The 22,905-nt window shown below is 42.1% G+C and overlaps 1 protein-coding gene across 1 annotated transcript in view; it reads right to left on the bottom strand.

Annotated features, from left to right (window-relative positions):
• Positions 1–356: 356 nt before the first annotated feature.
• The window catches only part of LOC145408777 (G-protein coupled receptor moody-like), a 151,886-nt gene continuing 129,337 nt past the window's right edge, over positions 357–22,905 (bottom strand). Inside the window, exons 2-3 of the mRNA XM_080279427.1 lie at positions 3,081–3,319; positions 357–1,422 (exon numbers count right to left, since the gene is read on the bottom strand). Of these exons, the coding sequence (XP_080135553.1) occupies positions 357–1,422; positions 3,081–3,319 (1,305 nt within the window). The remainder of the gene's footprint in view (positions 1,423–3,080; positions 3,320–22,905) is intronic.

Raw genomic sequence — 22,905 nt, 5'->3', positions numbered from 1 at the left:
GCTGGTGCAGGTGTGGGATGCAGGGCCGGTGCAGGTGCGAGATGCAAGGCTGGTGCGGGTGTGGGATGCAAGGCTGGTGCAAGTGTGGGATGCAAGGCTGGTGCAAGTGTGGGATGCAAGGCTGGTGCAGGTGTGGGATGCAAGGCTGGTGCAGGTGTGGGATGCAAGGCTGGTGCAAGTGTGGGATGCAAGGCTGGTGCAGGTGTGGGATGCAAAGCTGGTGCAGGTGTGGGATGCGAAGCTGGTGCAGGTGCGAGATGAAAGACTGGTACAGGTGTGGGATGCAGGGCTTTAGCAGGTGTGGTGGTGGGGTTGCTGAGGGCTGGGATGGCACAGGGAGTGGCCTAGGGACGCCTTCAGGAAATCTTAGTCAGGGAGCAATTGACAGCATCAGGGCCAATGCAGCAGGCAAGGAGACCAAGGTAGGCCTGGCGGTACTCCGAGGACATGACCACATAGATAAAGGGGTTGATGCAAGTGGTAAGGTAGACTAATAGTAACCCCAGGATGTTCAACACAGGGTCGTCATCCTTGCTGAACGTCTTCACCAGCGTGATGGGCAGGTAACACGCCACAAAAGACAGGAAGATCACCAGAATCATCTTCAGCAATCGCCGGTCCTTCGGGCTTAATGCAGTCTGCCGAGTCAGCAGTGATCCCTTCCGAGCCCTGCGAAATGTCCCACGCAACTGTGGTAACGCTCCCTCTGCTGATTTGTTTGACTGCCGCTGCCCCGCCCCATCAGCCCCATCTGAAGTGAGTGAGTCTGGGGCATCTGGTGGATATATTCTGATGGGGGAGGCCACCACCGCCCCCTCTCCCAAAGCATGGCCAGACAGCCCATTGACCTCAGGCCTGAGCAGATTTGCGCTCACCCCTGGGGAAGGTGACCGACCTTTGCCATCCCCGTAACTGTTGACTGGGTAGGTGAGGGTGGCACCGATTTCCAGGATCTCCACCCTGACGGAGTTTGAGCTGCAGGAGAGCTTTACCAGCGTTTCTACCTGCAGAGGCTCGCTCGGTGTTTGCACCCCTGCCTCACCCTCCTCCTGTAAGTCCTTATCCCCCTCATCTTCCATACCCAGCTTTTCCCCTTCCTCCGGCTTTCTGCAGCCAGTTGGTTTGCTATTGGCGGTGATGATGCTCAGTCCATGGGAATGGCTTCGTTTGTCGGCACAGTGCGCGATGCAGAAAATCCTGGCGTAGCAGACACAGATGGCCACGCATGGAAGCACGAACGCAAACACAAAGAGGAATTCTTTCGGTGAGCGTCCAGCAGTATCCGGCAGGATGGTGCACGAGCCAATGGTGGGGTCCAAGCCAAAAGTCCCCCATATCTTCAAGACGGTGGGCATCAGCGCTCCAAAGGCTCCAACCCACGTCGATACCACCATCAGTGCCAATAACGTCCGCGTGTACAACCTGAAACGGTAATGGTGTTGTCAGTAATAATGGCATAGCACTAACGGTAAGGGTGTTGTCAGTAGTGGTGGTAATAATGGCATAGCACTAACGGTAAGGGTATTGTCAGTAGTGGTGGTAATAATGGCATAGCACTAACGGTAAGGGTGTTGTCAGTAGTGGTGGTAATAATGGCATAGCACTAACGGTAAGGTTGTTGTCAGTAGTGGTGGTAATAATGGCATAGCACTAACGATAAGGGTGTTGTCAGTAGTGGTGGTAATAATGGCATAGGTAAGGGTGTTGTCAGCAGTGGCAGTGGTGTTGGTAATGATGGTTTGACACGTTGGGAAATACATCTTTTTCTTATGCCATTGTGGATTTTTTGTATAGTATTTCTAGTTCATGATAGTGTGACTCTTCAGCTGACGTTTGTTCTAACCTGACGGGTAAACCTCAGCTAAAGATCCCATGTAAATAGGCTTGGGGTGATTTGACAAGTAAAAGAGAAGATTTATTCCTATCTCATAATCGAGTCTGATCAAAATTCTTGCAACCACGATTTACATAAAAGTCCTGAGAATGGCTCCGGTCCATCAGAGGAGATCACACCAATTTTGGTGAGCATACAGCACGGGTTTGCAGCAGTATCAGCGGCAAGTGCATGGTGATGGTGTGAATTACCATATAACAGGCCTCTCTCTCTCTCTCTCTCTCTCTCTCTCTCTCTCTCCACCGACCCTTGATATCACATTCAAGCCAGTGTTGCGTTACAGTTTGTGGAAAATGTTGACCTGACACCGCCTCTGTACCCGTTGAGAGAGAGAGAGAGAGAGAGAGAGAGACTGCTTCATGAGACTGGTCATAATAAATTGCTCCATGCTGTAATGCTGGTGATTATATATAAACTATTTATTTACAGTATCTATCTCTTTATCTACCTTTATCTATCTGTCTATCTCCATGTTCCCGTAGTTTGTGTATTGGTGTATTAATTCTACCTTTTCCCTTTGTATATGGCAGCAATAATGTATGCTGTTACGCTGACATAAACACTTTTTAATTATTTCCTGCCATTCATTCACCCCTCCGCCATCCTGCCTGTGAGGGAGAAGCAGGATTACCCTTACTAACGTGTCACAGAACACAACTTTGATGGCTATATTTTAAGTGGCTTTCAATATCTCGTAAAACCTGCTTCTTAGCGACTTACGCACACAACACTTTACTTTTCTGAGGCATGTATCAGCAACGTCCAGCGGGATAAAAAGTTATAAAAGTAAAAACAAATCGCCAAGGAAGTATATCCCAGAATAGAAATAGGGCCCAAAATGTAATGCCCCCCCTCGCTGATGCAATACAGAAGACGGCTTGAAGGTATGTATTCTCAGTAGCTTTAGGGACATCGAAACGCCTGTTCATTTGCGATTTCTTCAGTGGACCACATCTCAGTTTAATCTTATGTGTTATTAATGCAAATTATGTCGATAATAAAGTGATATAAATGCAAAAAAATGTTAACGTGTAATATACCACATAAATCGGTGAGGAAGAGGTGCTACGGGGTGTCCTGTGCCACATACTCATCTTCAAAAGAAAGTTAAGGAGTTTTATACAAAATAAATCGCTAATAATGAGGTGTTATGAGGCGTGCTGTGCCAGCCACTCTCTTTGCCCACCTGTGATAGAGTTTGGGGTGTGCGATCATGACGTATCTGTTGATGGTGATGGCCAGGACGGTAAAGACGGACACGGCCACCAGTCCGTAGCGAAGGAAGGGGAACAGCATGCACAGGAAGCCCGTGTGTACCCAGGCGCGGTGCACGAACAGCGAGGCGGCTAGGGGCAGGTTGAACACTCCCAGCATCAGGTCTGACAGCGTTAAGTTGACGATGAACATAGCAGTGGCGTTGTGCACCTGTAAAGAGAGAAAGAGAGAAAGAGTTAGAGCTGAAAAGAGAGATAGAGAGTTAGAATCAGTATGAGTAAGAGAAAATGTGGGAGAAAAATACGAGTCAAGCATTAGGTCAGATAGGCGCAAGGTGATGATGAACACAACACGACCATGGCATGGTCGTGCCATCTATCTATCTATCTATCTATATACTAAAATTCCAATTGTTTATCTGTTTGTCAACTCAAAATAGCCGAAACAGTGCATTACAGCGCAACAATTTTTAAATCAATGTGCCTAAAATGCGTTAATTTAAAGAATGAGTTTAAAAAAAAAAAACACGGGTTCATCGGCCACCGGTTACCAAAAAATGTTGTTCAGTAACACACGTCCATATCCTATATTACACGGTAAATGAGGCGGGGCATTTCCGTGGAGTTTAATGTTTCTGAAGGAAGCGAGAGAGAGAGAGAGAGAGAAGAATATATGAGTCAAACACTAGGTCAGATAGGGTCAAGTTGTTAATGAAGACAGTGGTTGCGTTGTGGGCGTGAACAGACAGCATTAAAGCCATATAGCGTATTAGGAGTGTTTAATAGAAAGGCGAGTGACTGTTCTCCATTTAGTCCATCTTGGACTAAAACTGCTATCTTTCCACCCTCAATGCTGACTTGTAACAAACATGAACACTGGAGTATGATGCTAGTCACGAATAGGGAAAAGATGTAGATCCATAGCACTGCCTGTTTGTCACTGAGCTACGTGCATTAGGCTGCAAGAGGACGTAAATCTGGAACACGTCCAGGTGAAGGAACTATTTGCACTCTCCCTCACTCGCGCTACCTTCCTAAATCTGTCTCACTCTCTCCCTTCCTCGGTAATCCCCACTCACCCTCACCCTTCCCCTCTGACACAAAGCCATAATAACCTAAATGCCAGTCCAGACATTAACACTGGCAGGCAGGAACGTTGGCGTAGGGCAACAAACATTGTTTTCAGAAGGTTATTTCTTCTTCTTCTTCTTCTTCTTCTTCTGCTCCTCTTCCTTTTCCTCCTCCTCTTCCTTCTTCTTCTCCTTCTCCTCCTCCTCCTTATCCTCCTCTACCTTTTTCCGCTCCTCCTCCTCCTTCTTTTTTCTTTTTTTTTTCTTCTTCTCCTCGGCACTCAAACTTTAAGCCGTGGCATCAAACAAAAATAGCATGATATATACAGTAATGAAAACGAAGGTCATATTCTGAGTGACTTGGGAGATACGTAACACCCCTTCCTTAGCGATTTATTCTGTACATTACACCTCAATATCCTCTTGTATGTTAGTGACGCAAGCTGTGTCGACGTAACCCAGTACACTCCCATCATGTACTGGCTTTTTAAATTCCTGCTGTTTTGACTCCCGCTACCTTCACCTGCTATTACGTAGCTCTAGAAGGGGTGTGTGGTTGTGAAGGGGCTGATGAAGATGAAGACTCGTATTGTTAGCGGTTAAAGAAGCTCCCTAACATTTTTCGTAAGCAATTTGGGTCGTTTATAATACTAGTGTGTGTTTCCATATCCAAGGGGTGGTTAGGGTTTATTGCTCAAGTATTGCCACTCAGGGATGAGTGAAGCTGGCCACTCTCATCTCAAATGTCAGGACCAGCTTGCCTAACCCCGGGCTCGTACGCTCCTCATGGGGCAACACAGGATTAGATGATGATGATGATGATGATGATGATGATGATGATGATGTGTATTTTTGTTTTTTTTACATTAACAGAACAGAGGAACGAAAACCAAATGAATAAAAGAAATAAAACATACACCTTATTACTGGTGTCCTCCGTTCATAAAAAATCTGTAACATTTGGACATGAACAGTCGCAGGCTGAAATTCGTGGGGAAACCACATGGGGAAGCGAGTTCCAAAGAGGTGGAAATCGGAGAATAAATGAATTTTGATAGGGAGTAGTTTTGCAATATGGCAGTGTAAAAGTCCATTCATGAGCGCTACTAGATGCCTATGGTGCATGGGAGAAGGCATGGAGAGGTGACGCAATGGATGCAACTTCGTCTGAATTTGTCAAAAGTATCTGTAAAATAATGCAAGTGAGGCACCATTCCTTCTTACTTGTTGGGGAGGTAGTTCATTTGTAATTGTAGGGTTGTTAATAATTCTAATAGCCATGTTCTGAATTTTGTCCAGTTGTTTTTTGTGCAACCTCTCCACATCCATTCCACAAGGGTGAGCAGAGTTCAAGCTGAGAGCGCACATCACTCTTATAAACTATAGTCAACTGTTTGTCAGTGAGGAAATTATGGACCCTGTATAATAATCCAAGTTTCTTTAAAGAGGTTTTAGCAAGTGATCTAACATGAGAGGTCCAGCTGAGGGCACTGTTAAATGAAACACCGAGAATTTCAATACTTTTAGTGATAGGAATATTAGTAGCATTGAAGGTAGTAGCCTGTAGGAATCAGGCAATAGCTGTATTAGTAAACTGTATATATTTGGTTTTCCTAGTTTAAGTGAGACAATGCTGTGTTGTCCCCATTAAGTGATTTTAGAGAAGTCTTGATTTATGAAGATTGCTTTACTGAGTTATGAATTAGAGTAATTAAACTTTGTGAATGGGTTTTTAAATGAAAATGAACTGTGGAGGATTAAGTCATCTGCATATGAATGAATGGGATTATGGGTGACAGATAAGAGATCATTAACATGAATTAGGAATACCGGTAGAGTTGGAGCCAGGATTGATCCTTGTGGCACGCAGGCATTAATCGAGTGGAAATTGTAATTTATTTCATCTACTTTTGCTCTTATCTTTCTGTCGCTGAGATATGAGGAAATCAGAGGAACAAAAGATGATAGGCCATAGCACGTGAGTTTGGATATCAAGAAACGGTCCCACACTCTGTCAAAAGCTTTAGAAATATCAAGGGCTACTGCATTGGTTTCTCCATGTTGGTCAGTTGACTGATGGATGATATGAGTCAAGAGACTGAGTATAACAACAGTGGATCTTTCGTGAGGGGTAGCATTATAATTTGCATAATTTCAATTTCCCAGAACTAGTAGTGATAAAATGTTGCATTTTTGTGTTGGAAATTCAAATCAGTCTACAAAATGTAGATTAAGCAAGCCTTACCTACTTCAGTTTTGTGCTGAAATGTGTCAGTATTACTTACAATTGGCGATATAAATAATAACACTATAATTCTGAACCTTTTCATTTAAAGCATCAAGAAATTACCGATTTGTATACATTCAACACAATTTTACAAAATTAACCAAAGTCATCATGCCTTTCTTGCGTTACTTTTTGCCCATGAGTTCTCGGCTGACCACCGGATCACCGCTATAGTGATCTCTTCTGCCCTGACTATAAACATGGGCGGCAGCTTCAGTTGTCATCTTCACACATCTCTCCACCGACTGGGTGTGTGAAGGCCAGTCAGGAACAGCCATGGGTTTCTCCACAAATTCCTTGACCTGTAATGTTGTCGGGGGGGGGGGGGTTCTGAGACTCCTGAAGTCCAGTCAGTAAGGTCCGAAAGTGAAGTCGCCTCAGTATTGATTGATAGTGTTTTTTCTGGGTCTTACCATGTACTCTAATTGGGTCATCGCAACTAATTCAACCTTTAATCTGCAAGCAAAGTTGTCATAAGGTTAGTGACAAGTTGGTCAGTGTTTTTATTCCTGCTATATTGGTCTCGTCTCCGTGAGATACAGTCCATAACGGAGATCTCTGACAGTTGGTAACTCTGCCACAGGAGGGTCTCTCCCTGACCCTACCAGGTGTCTCAGATGAGTCCAAGCTTGTAGCCTTGTCTTTACCTGAGACATCTTTGTGGAAAGCTGAACAGCTATGACACTGGCAGAAGTGCAGAGGTCATTAAAGACCTCTATACAAAACAAATCAACTCTTGCTCTGTCTCAGCAGCAATAAAAATGTATAGCATTAAATATAGTTTATCCTCCTTCCTGGACAATATACCCACCCAAATGCCATGATCAGTATTTTCGTAATGTGTAAAATTTTTTTTTTTTTTTTTTTTTTGCAAAATTTCAACACAATGCCGAAGTAGGTAAATTATCTGTGAGACAAAAATCAAACATATATTTGTGTTATCCGGATAAAAATCTACCATTTGATGACTAGAAATTTTAAAGATATTGATTTTGCCAAAATTGACATCCTATTATTATTCCTCACTGTCACTTTTTTGTAACATAAACGCTTCCAATATCGCCATACTCTATATAAATAACGTACAACCCAGCCATATCCAAAAATAAATTGCTAAGGAAGAGGTGTTAGGGAGCTTCCTTACCCGACAAGAATACAAACCTAGTGCTCGTATTCTCGGCGATTAAAGAAGCTAACACCTTTTCCTTAGCGGTTTATTTTTGGATGGGCATGGCTAATACAGTTTTATATGTTATTTATGCAGAGTATGGCGATGTTAGGAGGATTAATGCAACACGGAGCAGGGCGCCACGGTGTAATAAGCAAAATAAATCGCTTCGAAACATGTGTTAGGAAGCTCCCTTAACCAACGAGGGTACGGGACTAAATGCAAACCCTCCAGTGAGAAAGCCTGCCTTTGCTTATTATGTGCTTATTATTAGTTAACAAGAATAACATATTAAATACGTCATTGAACTGAAAGGGTTAAAATAACACGAGTAACGTAGAAAGTTAAGGTGTAATGCGGGAAATAAGTCGCCAAGGAAGAGGGGTTGCGAGGCCTCTAAAAAGGACCTGAAAGCTTAGTGTGATGATCCAAGACTTGTTGATGTACAGACACAGCCGTATTGTAGGCGGCAAAGGAGAGGCTACGTAACTCCTATTCCTTAATGACTTATTTTACAGCTTACTTGAGACCGTTCTCTTGTAGCTAAGGTATTGTTGTTGTTGCTATGTTATTGATGTTGTGTTATAATGTTATTGATGTTCTGTTATTGGTGTTATGTTATGTTCTTGATATTATGTTATGGATGTTATGTTGTTACAGATGTAGCAGTAATAGTAGTTGTTCCCTAGGCAGTCTGGCCGAACAGCCCCGAGTCCCTAAGGAAGGTCATGGCAGAGACCGGGCTTTCCCACAGAGCTCTCAAGGAGTGTATGTTGTGTTGTTGGCATAGGTGATTGTGTGCAATGCAGTCTTCCATAATGTGCTTAATAGTATGGGGTGCTGTGTTGCATCCTGGACATGCATCAGCAACGGAGTCATCCAGCCTCTTTTGGTAACTTACGAGGGCTGGATGATGCCCACATCTCAGCTTGGCCAGGTGGACCCTGTCCTCACGGGGGAGATAGGATTCGGAGGGGTGGATATCAGGAGGCCATGCATACAGCTGTGTGTTGTCTTTAAGTTACTGAATGGAGCGGCGAGTGATCTGAGTATGGATATGCTTCTGGAAGCTGGTCTGAGGCGGGCGAGGGGGAAGAGATGACAGTATTTGTGTATAATATTGTGTGCTGGGTGTTGTTTTGATGTTCCTTGGTGTGCGTGGGTGTGTTGCCATGTAGTGTAGTGGATGTTGTGGGTTTGTGGAGGCTGCAGAGAGAATTTGGGAGCCTCTCATGTCTAGGTGATCCTTGACTTAGAGGACTTTGGTTTCTTGATGTAGGTGGTCTGTGGGTGTGGTAGCTGTGCAGCCTGTGATTATTTGTGGGGCCTTGTTGTGCATGGCCTGTAGAGTGTTGTAGTGTGTTTTAGTGAGGTTAGAAGCCCAAGCAGGGCTTGCATAGTTTATCACTGAACGTATATATTGTTTGTATACTGTGGTGGTGGTTTCTTTGTTGTGTCTAAATGTTGTGTGGGCAAGTGACCTCAGGGCATTGAATCTTGGTGTTATTTTAATTTTAATGTTTGTGATGTGTTGTTTAAAAGACATTGATGTACTGCATGTTACACCAAGGATTTTGTGTGTGTGTGTGTGTGTGTGTGTGTGTGTGTGTGTGTGTGTGTGTGGTAGAGGAGTGTTGTTTGTGGTGAGGTGTGGAATGTGACTGTATTCTGCTGTCCAGTTTGTGAGAAGGGTCACTGTAGATTTGGCTGGGGCTATTTTGAGCCTGTTTGTGGTGAACCATTCGTGCAGTGTGTCGACGTAAGGCTGGAGGATGTGTGCAGCTGTGTATGCGTTTTGGTGTGTACATGTAAGTGTTATATCATCTGCATAGGAAGCTATGTGTATCTGTGGTGTGTGGGGTGTGGGTATGTCGTGCATGAATAGGTTAAAGAGTGTAGGGGACAAAACAGATCCTTAGGAGATGCCGTTTGTGAAGTTTCTGATGTTAGAAGACTGACCGGCAAATGTTACGTGTGCACATCTGCCTGCTAAGTAGTTTGCCAACCATCTTTTTTGTGTTATTGTGCATGTTTGTGTTGAGTATTTTGTTTGTGAGGTTGTGGTGAGGGATGGCATCAAAAGCTTTGCTAATGTCTGCATGTTGTAGATGTTATTATGTTATGTTATTGATGTTATGTTATTATGTTATTGATGTTATGTCATTAAGTTATTGTTGGTATTAAGGTATTGTTGTTTGTTGTATGTCACTTCTGTATCAACATATTTTGAACTATCAACATACAACTGGATTATAAAGCGTAATTGTCAAAGTAATTTGCTAAGGAAAAGGTGTTACGGAATTTCCAAAGCCACTTCTAACAAGACCCTCAGTGTAGAGTCACCTAAAAAGTAGCATTTCCTTTTTTTTCCCCATTATTTCATAAGTATCCATTATTTTCCTCCCTCTTCCCCTTCTTTCTCCTCTTCCTCCACTTCCTCTTCGTCCTTCTCTCCCTTTTCTTTTCTTTCTTTTCTTTTTTCTAGTTGTTGTTGTTGTTGTTGTTCTTCTTCTTCTTCTTCTTGTAGTGTTTCTTGTTCTTCGTCTTGTTGTTGTTGTTGTTGTTCTTCTTCTTCTTCTTTTAAATCTTCTTCTTCTTCTTCTCCTCCATCTCCTCCTCGGCTGATGTGGGCGTAATGATATGAGGTGGTATATTGAGGGGGAGGTGGAGGGGAGGAGGGAAGAGAGATGTGAGACAGGGTAGGCAGACAGGCAAAAAGGAAGAGACTATGGCGGGGGAGGAAGAGAGGTAGAGTGAGGAGATTAGACAAGGGAAGGACGGAGGGAGAAAGGAGGGTGGAGAAGAAAGGGAGATGAGAAGTAATTACAAAAAAATGCCAAGGAATAATATGTTAAAGGAGGGAGGTAGGGAGAAAGGGAGAAGGTACGAGAAGGAAAAATGGGAAAGAAAGAATGAAAAGGGTGTAGGAAGGAAACGGAAGGAAGGGAGAATGAAGGAGTGTGGAGGGAAGAAATAAGAGGGGCAGAGGAGGTGAAGAAGGAGGGGAAGGATGAGAAAGCAAGAGGAAGGAAGGAAGGACAAGAAGCGTAGGGATAAGAAGAGTGTGGGAAAGGAGAGAGAGAGAGAGAGAGAGAGAGAGAGAGACAGAGAGACAGAGAGAGAGAGAGAGAGAGAGAAGAATGAGGAGGAAAGAATATGGGGTGTGGGTTAGGGAGACAGGGGTATAGTGTTCCTCCTCGTAACATAGGGTTTGGGTGGAGTCACCCCCTCCCTACACTATTGCCATGTTTCCTAACCCTACGATGTATAACGCCTGTGGTTTGTGTAGTAGGAATGATACATAAACATAACTCATACTAATATAACTGTAATGAAAGTGCTGACATGTATCAAGGAAGAATAAAACTATTCTGCATACTATATTATACGATAGTAGAGAAACGTGGCATAAAAATTTGGCAGTGTTGCTCTAAAAATATTCTAATTATTATTTACTTCCCCAACACTTCTAACATTGCTAATTAATTTAGCAAGTATAATTGCAAGAAAATTTGAAGGGATAAAAGTGGGAAGAGGCGATCCTTTCATAATTAAAATAAATATATCAAACAGCTCTGGGGTGGCAGCACTCACGCGACACGTGTTTGTGTGTACGCTGTGGGAGGTCACCAACCCCCTACAGGATTTAGGCCTATTGGGGAAACCTCTATTAAAAAAACGCGCCGTGACTTTTACCTCAAGGGTGGTGCGGAAATAAAGTCAAAATTATAATCCATACATAAAAATGGAAGTAAAAAACCATGGATGACACATAACAAAATCTAGCGAGAGAGAGAGAGAGAGAGAGAGAGAGAGAGAGAGAGAGAGAGAGAGAGAGAGAGAGAGAGAGAGAGAGATAATAATAATAATAATAATAATAATAAAACTTTATTTCCACTAAACAGTGGGTATTCTTATACATTATACAGTAGTACAGCATACAGTATGAAAGTTCTATACACAATATAATACAAGTTGATACATATGGTGGAGAATAGTGACAGAGAGGTAAATGGTTTAAAAGGTGTGGGGACACTTAGGTTAAAAATAGATCAATTAAGGGATTTAGGAACGAAGGCAGTGGGAAGGATTAAGACAGATGGGATTGTAAGATTAGGGAGTTTGAGCAATAGGGTAGAATGTATGCTCTCAATAAAAGTATAGCAATTATCAACGGCTAATTATTATACAGGTGTTGATGGTGGGGGTCTATATTTATAGGAGGTGTTGGTGGTGGAGGTATAGCGGGTGTTGTTGATGGGGGTGTTGTTGGGGGTAGGGGTATAGGGGGTGTTGGTGGCAGGGGTATAGGGGGTATTAGAAAAACGGAGATCACAAGAGGGAAACAGTGTCAAGGTCATCGCTGATGGAGAGGTCAGCTCGGAAACGTGGCAACAGTGCAGGGAGGGGGTGACTCCACCAAAACCCTACGTTTCGATCTGTCAGACTATAGTACCCAAGGGAACAACTGACGGTAATAAATGGTTCTACTTCTCTATTCCCCTCCTCTTTTACTCCTTCTTCCCCTTCCCTTTCCCCTTCCCCTTCCCATTCCCCTTCCCTACCCCTTCCACTTGCTTCTCTTCTTCTCTATTTCTTTTGACTCACCTCCTCCCACCCACCTACCCAGTCGTTCACACACACACACACACACACACACACACACACACACACACACACACACACACAAACCTCTGACAAAAAAAAAAAAAATCCTCCCAGCAGCCTTTTCTTCCATTTTAACTAACAAAACTTGTGGATACAGAAGCCGGAGTTAATGCAGAAAAATTATAAGCAAGACTCGTAAGTTTTACAGAAAGCTGACTGTGTTTCTTGCCAGAGCTTGTATATTAGATGTATTTGTCCGCTAAATTATTATTATTATTTTTATTATTATTATTATTATTATTATTATTATTGACTCAATCGGATACGTTTGTGTGAAGCTGCAGAATGTGGTGAATGTTTTTGGAGTATCCGGTATAGCCAGGATTCCGGGGGCTTGAATAATGAGTGAATGGAAGTGTGGCCTTTTTCGATTGGGCAAATTTGTGCTGTCTGGACATTGCTACTCCTCATCCTGCCCTCGGGTGGGAAAGGAGGTCAGGATGATAATGATAATGATAATAATAATGATAATAATGATTATCATAATGATAATAATAATGATAATGATAATAATGACAATAATGATGATAATGATAATGATAATGATGATGATGATGATGATGATTATTATTACCACCACCACTACACCACTATTACTACTGTTACTACTACTACAACTACTACTACTTCTACTACTACTACTACTACTTTTACTACTACTACTACTACTACAACTTCGACTTTTGCTACTACCACCTCTACTACTGCTACTGCTACTAGTACTACTACTTCTAATACTACTACTACTACTACTACTACTACTTCTACTACTACTACTACTACTACTACCACTACTACTATTATTATTATTATTTTATTATTATTATTATTATTATTATTATTATTATTATTATTATTAATGAGGAAGGGGCGGCACACGGAGAATATTATTAACATGCCATTTTTTTTTCCTGATAGACGCAGGAGTATCTCTAGAAGCGGCTCTGTCCGTCTGTCTCTCACTGGCGACTTTCGGACGCAAGGAGTTTCATTTCCGTAGACTTTAGCGTATTTAGGGAAGCCACACTGCAATACACTAGCCTCTCATACCAAACTGCATCACCTTCTCACATCATACCACACCACCCTCTCACACGACATCACACCACATCACATCACACCACACCACACCACATCACACCACACCACATCACACCACATCTTAAACCATTCACTTGAATGGCCACCTACACTTATGCATTCTTCCATACCATCATCAACATTTTTAATGACATTCTGGAGCTTAACATCTACATTATACATACACAAAACATTCCCCAATCTTTCTGTGTTCATCTTGTCATACTCTTCATCCAGATTCAGTAATACTAATACCTTATAGTCATTTTCACAGCCTTCTGCACTATCTGTCACATTGATAATACTTGATCCAAACATCCTCTACCTCTCCTAAAGCCACCCTGCTCGTCATTCACCAGACATTCTGATTTATCGCTTACTTTTCTCTGGTGATTCTCCCATATACCTTTCTTACAACGCTAAAGAGACTTATGCCAAGATAATTTTTACTCTCAGTTCACTTACCCTTGTCCTTGTATCCTAAATGGGTACAGTCATAGCATATTTCCACACTGCAGGTACAGTTTTACTCAACAAAGCTTTCTGTCACAGATGTAAGAAACACCTGATTATATTCTGTTCACTGTAGTTAATCATCTCTGCACACACCTTTTTATTTTTTCTTCTGTCTATTAATCTATCTATCTGTCTATCTATCTGCCTTTCTATATACCTATCTACAATCTCCAGACTATTTCCTTCAGTTTAGGAGAGATTTTCCCTATCACGTTTTGGGGAAGAGTTTCCCGGTGCTCACAAGAGAGGTCAGGTGTCAGTCTGCGCTCTGTATATACTCTCTCTGTTGTTCTCATACAGCTTTAAGACGCATGGTGCTCCAGCGAGTTCAGGCACTCCAACCAATGTGACCCATAAAGGCTATTAACCAAGGGATGATTGCCGTTATTATTCTCATTTTGCCACTCAGGGAAGAGCGTCTGGTGACTAGCCCTAAACATCTGGTATAAGCAGCCTAGCCGTGGGTCTCCACGCTGCTGACAAGGCAATGAATGACTGGATAATAGATAATCGGAGAGGAGAGACTTTTTCGAACAGGAAGTGGCCTTCATTTAATCCTTCAGTGTGAACCGCTCTCTTTTTAGTTGCATAAAATCGCCCGTAGATAGCTAGAACAAACTAAAACTACAGTAGACGCTCGATTCAACGAACTAATTCAGTCAACCCCATTCCGTTATCTCGATCTTTCAGCTAAATCGAGTTCCGTAAACAAGGCCGAATATAGACGAAAATTTTCAGGTATTTCGAACTATTTCCCGCTAAATCTTTGAAACCAACCCAAACCAATCAGACTATAATAACTCTCAGTGGTACACACAGCAGTCTGAATACATAATCAGTATCCTCAGAAATGCATTATTGTGTACGAAATTTCCTTAACAGAATTAAGCTCGATTAAAAGGTAATTTTCCGTTAAATAGGGAGAAAATACCTGGGGGAAAATCCGTCATCTCTGGCTTCCTCTACTTCGGAGTTCGTTAAATTGAACATCTACTCTTGCCATAGCAATGAAGGAGTTAACAGTCAGGCTTCCATGAGTCTCTGTTAGTAGAATAAAATTGTCTGACATCAGCTGGAAGGGAAATACTAGAGATATATTGACCATGAGAGGGTATAACTCTTACGATGAACTAGTGGGTAACTTTTTTGTTGAACCAAAAAAAAAAAAAAATGTGACATGCTTTCGGGAAAACTTTTGTAGAAAAACTTTTGAGAAGAATTTCAATGCCAAACATTATTTCTGTATTTTTCTAGTTCATCTTCACCTTCATTATTATAAATACATATTTTTTATATTATCCTTTCTAAATATCGTCATAATTATCTTCATCATCATTGTTATTGTTATCATCATTTTATTTCTCACACTCTCACTTCTTCCTTCTCCCTCCTCCTCCTCCTCCTCCTCCTCCTCCTCCTCTCTTCTTCTTCGTGCCAAGGGTCGCACTGTAATCTCAAACTCTCCTCAATCCAACCCGAGACTTAATAAGAATCATACTTATAAAACATCTTACAAATTTTTCTCCTGCATCACAAAACTTGTGGCTAAGAAGAACAAAGCGAACTTCTCTTGCACCTGTTCTCATTCTTGTTGGAGAAAACTGAAATAAACCTTCAATGCACTCAAAACGTTAATATTATACTGTGTTTACTTTAACTTGGCCCAGATTGTCCTTATTTTGCAGCTTATTTCACGTAGCTCAGTGGCAGAACAGGACAATAATACAATTCTACATCCTTTCCATGGCATTTCTTCGTGACTAGTAACATATGCTAATGCTAATCTATTGCTAAAACTCAGAATTCAAGATGGAGAGATGGCAACTTTAGGCTAAAGTAGAGCAAAACGAGTGTAGTTCACCCATTTGGCAGGGTGTACTGTCATGGCCCATCCCCACCACAAGTCCGTCCCATCCCATCCATTTTTTCGTCACCCACCTCCATACATTAAACCCACAACCACCACGATATTTCCACGCCTGGGATGCAAGCCTTGTTGGTGTAGGAACCTCCCTGACACCTCCTTAGCAATTTATCTACTGTATGGATAATGGTGTTTAATATCGGTTTATACGTTATTTATGGAGAGTCTGGAGATTTTGGAACTATTTATGTAATACAAAATGGGAGAGTAAAGTGTAATGAAAAAATAAATCGCTAAAGAAAAGGTGCCACAGAGCTTCCTTCCCCGAGAACACAGGCCTTGGAGGAAACTTTAAACCAGTCCTCGTCGGTTATGGAAGCTCCCTAGCACCTCATTCTTAGCGATTTATTTTTGGATACTGCTGGTTGACATCAATTTATATGTTACTTATGCTGGCTATGGTGATATTGATTTAAAGGATACAGAAGAGGATAGTATGGAGCAATAAGCAAAATAAATCGCTTAAGAAGAGGTTTAAGGAGTTAATATCAATTTGTATGTCTTGTTGAGTATGGTGGTGTCTGAATGTTTTAAATGAAAGATGATAGTAAGGAGTAATTAGCAAAATAACGGAACTTCTTTAATCAACGAGAATACTGTCCTATGTCTCTAACATATTTTCACAGGGTGTATTCTTCCACCTCAGTTCCACCGCCTACTAATACTCCAGCCCATCCCGCCCAATCCTTTGCTCACTTCGCTTTTTTTTTTTTTTTTTTTTTTTTTTTTTTTACCCCCAGTGACTGCTTCGTGGCGCGACGCAGGCCATACGGTCCCCAAACTCGGTACTTACGATAAGCAACTCTCCATAACAGTTAAATATTATCATGTGTATAGTTTTGCTTTTGTAATATTTCCACTTTATATTCACTAGTTTGGCTGTGAGGTGTATGAATCAACACAAACATATGTAGATGGAATCTCATATAACTTATTCGTAACTTATGCTTTTGGCTTTCAAGAATTCGCAACACCTCGTCCTAAGTGATTTATTGGACGCATAACACCTGAATATCCTCGAGTATGGTACTGTATAGGCGTTGATATGTCATAGTTATAGTTATGTAATAATTATAGGCACTAGTATATGTCTCATATCACAACGTGCAGTATGTAGTGTCTGCTGGAAACATACACAGCTTCTCATTAGGAATGTCAATCCACATGATGTATATCCACAATCCTGTTGGCGCAGACCATCAAGAATGTCTTAACACAGGATGTATCTCAGACAATCTCTTTTTACTTCAGACGATACAAGAATTTCCTGATACGAGCAGGTTAACCAGACTAAGCCAGTTACCTGACATCATGGAAACTAACCATTGAAATCTACCAAACACTACATCCCCACCGAGCCGTATATATTCTCAGATTTCGAAGGGCGTCGTCAGAGAGCCCGAGTGTACGATCGAGGGCAGAAGGCAGGAGATGGGGTCAGCTAGGAGGTTTGTCTTCACGCAACGTTACACTGTCAATCACATTTCGATATAACTGTGTACAATAAACTCCGTAACCCAAGAGTGCCTATAACTCACCTCACCAACATTACAAGATAGACAGAGAGGCCAGTGAGGCAGAGCGGCAGCTACCCCGCAACGAGCTTTCCAACGCCTCACGATTTTACCAATAACTACCCACGTTTATCTCCACTTCCTGAACTACTATTATCTACAAGGGCATTGCTATCAACACCTGTGGCTGCTGCAATCTACGGTACATCTACCATACACCTACAATCTCCCTCTATCTAATTATCACCTCGGCTATGTCTATCAACAATTGATGGAAACTATGTCGATATGCATGGTGAATAAATGACAACAACGAGAATAATAAGGAGAAATATAGAAGGAATATCGCTAAGGGAGACGTGTTACAGAGCCTCCAATACCACTCTTTTTACTGATCAAGGAGACTATAAATTCGGGCCTAAGCCTGGAATCCAATACAAGTGGGTCAATGAGACGCCCACGACCTGGAAGACAGAATGAGAGCAAGAGTGAAGGAATGAGATGAACGAAATGATTTTTACGAGTCTAATTCTGGATAGACACCTACGAGAAAGGCAGGGGAGAAATTGAAAGTATAGAAAGAAATTAAAAAGTTTTGAGAGACAAATACTGAGGAGAAGGAGAAGGAGAAGAAGGAGAAGAAGATTTTTGCAGAAAGAGCACTATTCTAATTATTCAGAAGAGGACAATGCTTCCCTAACACGGCCATGTCAACAAACTGGTACCTTGTGTGTAAGCTTTGGCAGTAGTTTCTTGGTTATAACTCTTTCTCCTTGCTCTCTCTTTCCTATAACATTTTTAGTTTCCATCTTTTCTGAATACTTTTATTCACTTCTTCCCCCTTCTTCTTTCTCGCTTCCTTTCATCTATACTTCTGTCCTCTTTTGTTTGTTTAAGTGTCAATAATTTCAGTAACCTGTGTGCAGACTTTGAGGGTAACATCTTGTATACATGTCTTGCCATGTGCTTTCTCTTTCCCCCATCCCTTCTATTTTATTCTCATTATATTCTTGTTCAGTTTTGTCCCCTAATTTCATCTCCTTCCATATGTCCTTCCTTATGCTTCGCTCTTTTTCTATTGCCAGTACACAGTATAACCTCCCGAGTTTGAAACTCTGACGCCAATATCTTAGTAACCTCTCTTTCTAAACTTTTTCCCTTCGTTTTCATTTTCGCTATATAAATGATGTCTCTTCAATGACTTCTTTCTTCCTTCTTTCTGTAATTACTTCCACGTCTTTCCTCTCGTCTCTTTCTCTCTTATCCTCCATCATTTAATCACTGGCGGCAATTTCTGGAAACAATTTCTTTACCCTCAGTTTCCCTAAGAACTTTTTTCTTTTTTGCCATTCTTTTTCATTTTCGCTTTTTCTTGCCTCTCGCTTTCACTCTTCCATGAAAACTTCGCGTTCTCTCCCTCTCTCTCTCTCTCTCTCTCTCTCTCTCTCTCTCTCTCTCTCTCTCTCTCTCTCTCTCTCTCTCTCTCTCGTGTTTCTGTGACCCACTGCCTTATTAGCGTTACTTCTCGCAGTTTGGTTTGGGCATTTTTCAACATTTTTTAAGAATAATTTTTGGTTATCTTTTATCAGAGTTCCATATACCCTGTACTGTTGTGTTCTTGTCCATAACAGCAACAGCCAGTCCCGTTACCCCATGTGGAGCGTAGGGGGCCGAAGCTAGGCTAATACTGGTACCGTTAACCCTCTCATTATCGATACAACGCCAGTATTATATCCCGGCTGACGACAGATGATTGTATTCAGCTCAGAGTGGGTCATAGGAGCCAGCAAAGAGTTCGGCCACAGCTGTCAACACTTCCACATCTGCCTTTCAGAGGGTATCAGTAGCTGTACTTAACACCCCTGGCAAAGCGACTTAACTTTCTCGCTGCCGCAATTCTGTTGCTGGGTGTAGAGATGAATTTAATAGGATTTTAGGCTTACGTCTCTCTCTCTCTCTCTCTCTCTCTCTCTCTCTCTCTCTCTCTCTCTGACTTCATATTTAATCAGGTTAATAAACACTGACACGTACTGAGGTGCAGGAAAGCGACCATCAGCCGTCGCTCTAACTCCTTTGGTCCATTAATGAGTTATTATTTCTGTTTTCCACCAAGACGCGATTTATTCAACGTAAACAAGAGCACTACTGTAGTAGTGCAGTAGTTGCTATTGTCGTTGCTGCTGCTCAACCGTATCTGTCTGATCGAGCAGACCCGTCGAGCGCCAGTAAGGAACTGCAGGTACGTTGTTGTCTCATACGTTCCCTACACCGCTGATGCTGTGTCTGAGTTTTTGTGAGACACGTGCTGTGCAGTGTTGCATTATGTGTGTTATGTTGTGTGGGTGTATTAGACATGTGCTGTGCAGTGTTGCATTATGTGTGTTATGTTGTGTGGGTGTATTAGACATGTGCTGTGCAGTGTTGCATTATGTGTGTTATGTTCTGTGGGTATATTCTACAAGAAAGGACACGAGTCATGTGATGCCACCCAACCCAAATCTATGCTGGCTGCTGAGGAAGGCTGGCTGATGTCCTGCTCTAAGCCTAGGTAGATAAACTCCATCATATCTATTTAAGGACACCTCTGATGCCTGGATGGAGGGTGGGGGGGAAGTCCTCTTAACCCCCTTCCCTGGCTAGTAGTGTAGTGGTTAATGACAGCTTTATCCACCCCATCCATGTCCCCCTGTGCTGAATAAAAAGGTTTGGAGAGAGCAGGATAGAATACAGTGAAAATACGTCATGAATTATGGGGGATTAATATGATAAACAGTAATATTCTAGAAGGGTTTAGAAGTTCCGTAATACCTTTTCCTTGGCGATTTATTCCGTACATGACAACTCAGTACCGTCGTGCATGTGAACTGCGTCCGGGTCACTCTAGTCTTAAATGTGTGGACTTGAAGCCTAGCCCCTGACACTTACTCTGCGTTTGGGTAGTGAAGGAAGATGCAGACGGAGAGATGTAGACAGATAGATCGACATACATATACACAGACAAGCAAACAAAAAGACAGACAGATAAGAGTAGATAGATTAACATACAGACAGAGAGACAGATCTCTTCAGTAAATTCAGGAAAAGATAATATTGGAAACGTCAGCGAGGAGTGAGGAAAGAGTGATGGAGAAGGAGGAGTGAAAGCAGTGATAAGGAGGACGAGGGAGGGAGGAAGTGAAGGAGGAGGAAAAGGGGAGGAAGAAAAATGTGACGACATTAAGGAGGAAGAGGCACAGGAAGGAAAAAATGTATATGATGAGGTGAGGGAAGGAGATAATAAGAGGAGGTGGAAGAGGAGGAAAAGGGAAAGATAAGAAGAAGGAAGAAGGAAAGGAAAGGAGGAAATATAATGATGGAGAGGTGATGAAGAGGAGAAGAAAGGAAGTGGAAGAGGAAAAGAGGAAAAGATTAGGTGCATGAAGAGGGAAACAACTAGAGGATATATAAAAATAAGGCGAAGGAAGAAGAGAAGGCAGGAAGAGGTCTGGAAAGGATGAAGTGAGAGGAGACTATGATAATGAGCCGGGGAAGAAAAAACTCAAATGAGGAAGGAAGAGACAGAGATGAGAAGTTGAAAGAGAACTGTGGAAGGGAAAAGGAAAACTGAAGACACAAGAGAGCGGAAAACAATAAAATGTATTGGAGTACAGAGAAAAAGGCTGAGGGAATAAGCAAACAAGGAGTGAGAAACATAAAGAGTAAAAAACATTTGTACACACGCGTGTAATGTGTGTCTCTTCAACATATCAAGACGCTCATGTTGTGTCAGGGATAGATTAAAACTGATGTCACTTGCCGAGTTGCGTGGGGCTGAGAAATAAACCTAATGTGTTGTGACTGAAATATATCCTCCCATAATGGATATACCTGGTTCGTCAAAAAATTCAGGAGTCAGCTTTTATAACGCCATGGTGTAGTGGCATCAGTGCCTGACTTCTACCTTGAGGTCTGGGGTTCGATTCCCAGTCAGGAGCGTAAAAAAAAATTGTACACACGCGTATAATGGGTGTCTCTCCAACATACTGTATAAAAGAAGGGTGACCATTCCCAACCCTAACTATCGTCCAATTGCTTTAACATCCTGTATCTAAAAAGTTTTCGACTCAATTCTTAATAAAAAAATTTTAAAGCATCTTTCCTGTCACAACCTTCTTTCTGATCGTCAGTATGGGTTTCGTCAGGGATGCTCCACAGGAGATTTTCTCACCTGCCTTTCAGACTCCTGGTCATCCTCCTTTTGGGACTTTGGCGAAAGCTTTGCCATTGCACTTGACATCTCTAAGGCTTTCGATTGAGTCTGACATAAATCTTTAATTTCCAAACTGCCCTCTTACGGTTTCTATCATTCTATCTGTGTCTTCATCTCTAGCTTCCTTTCTGGTCGTTCTATAGCCGCTGTTGTAGACGGCCATCGTTCTTCTCCTATATCTATCAACAGTGGTGTTCCTCAGGGCTCTGTCCTATCACCAACTTTTTTCCTATTATTCATCAATGACCTTCTAAGCTGTACATCTAACCCTATTCACTCTTATGCTGATGACCCCTATTCACTCTTATGCTGATGACTCCATCCTTCACCTTTCCATTCGGTTCCCGCAACGTCCATCTCAGCAGGTACTTCAACAAACAAGGGATGTGGTTATGGCACACCTAATGTCTGACTTGGCTCGTATCTCTGACTGGGGTAAAAATAAACTGGTTGTTTTTAATGCATCAAAGACTCAGTTTTTACACCTATCAACCAGACAAAATCTTCCACAGGTATACCCAGTAATGTTTAATAATATTCAGCTTAATCCTGCCTCATCCTTGAACATGCTTGGGATTTCATTTACTCAGGACTTATCTTGAAAAGATCATATTACATCTCTTGTAAAATCTGCCTCCGAGAGATTGGGTGTGCTAAGCCGACTCCGTTCCTTCTTTACCCCTGCACAGTTGTTGACTCTCTACAGGGGTTTTATCAGCCCCTGTGTGGAGTACAACTCCCATGTGTGGGGAGGCTCCCCACATACACCTCTTCTCAATAGAGTGGAGTCAAAGGCTTTTCGTCTTATTAACTCTCCTCCTCTTACTGACTCCCTTCAACCTCTGTCTCTTCGTCGCACTGTTGCATCTTTATCTCTTTTCTATCGCTACTTTGATGGCCACTGCCCCTCTGAACTGTCTGCTTGCATTCCTCCACCTCTACGACAGGCGCGTAGCACCCGTCTAGCAGCAAACTCTCATCCCTTTTCTGTCCAGCTCTCTAATGCAAGAGTTAACCGTTACTCCCGGTCCTTCATTTATGCAACAGGTCAACTCTGGAACTGTCTCCCTCTGTCTTTATTTTTTACAATTGTTGGGCTCAAAAGTTATGTGTAAGGCTGTAAAGGACAGTTATGGAACAGTGTCCCGAGATACCAAGATCAGGTAAAGCGGGCATCAGAAGTTATGTCGCTCAGAGAGAGAGCGAGTGACACTGTCCCATTTAACTTAGGATATCATTCTGTAATGGATTTATATATCTTGATAGACTCTCTCTCTCTCTCTCTCTACATATATATATATATATATATATATATATATAC

The sequence above is a fragment of the Coenobita brevimanus genome, chromosome 78 (assembly GCF_032717465.1).
Source record: "Coenobita brevimanus isolate Jiangsu-jjx chromosome 78, ASM3271746v2, whole genome shotgun sequence".
NCBI lineage: Eukaryota > Metazoa > Arthropoda > Malacostraca > Decapoda > Coenobitidae > Coenobita > Coenobita brevimanus.
The sequence above is the reverse complement of the archived record's forward strand: the minus strand, read 5'-3'. Positions and strand labels throughout refer to the sequence as shown.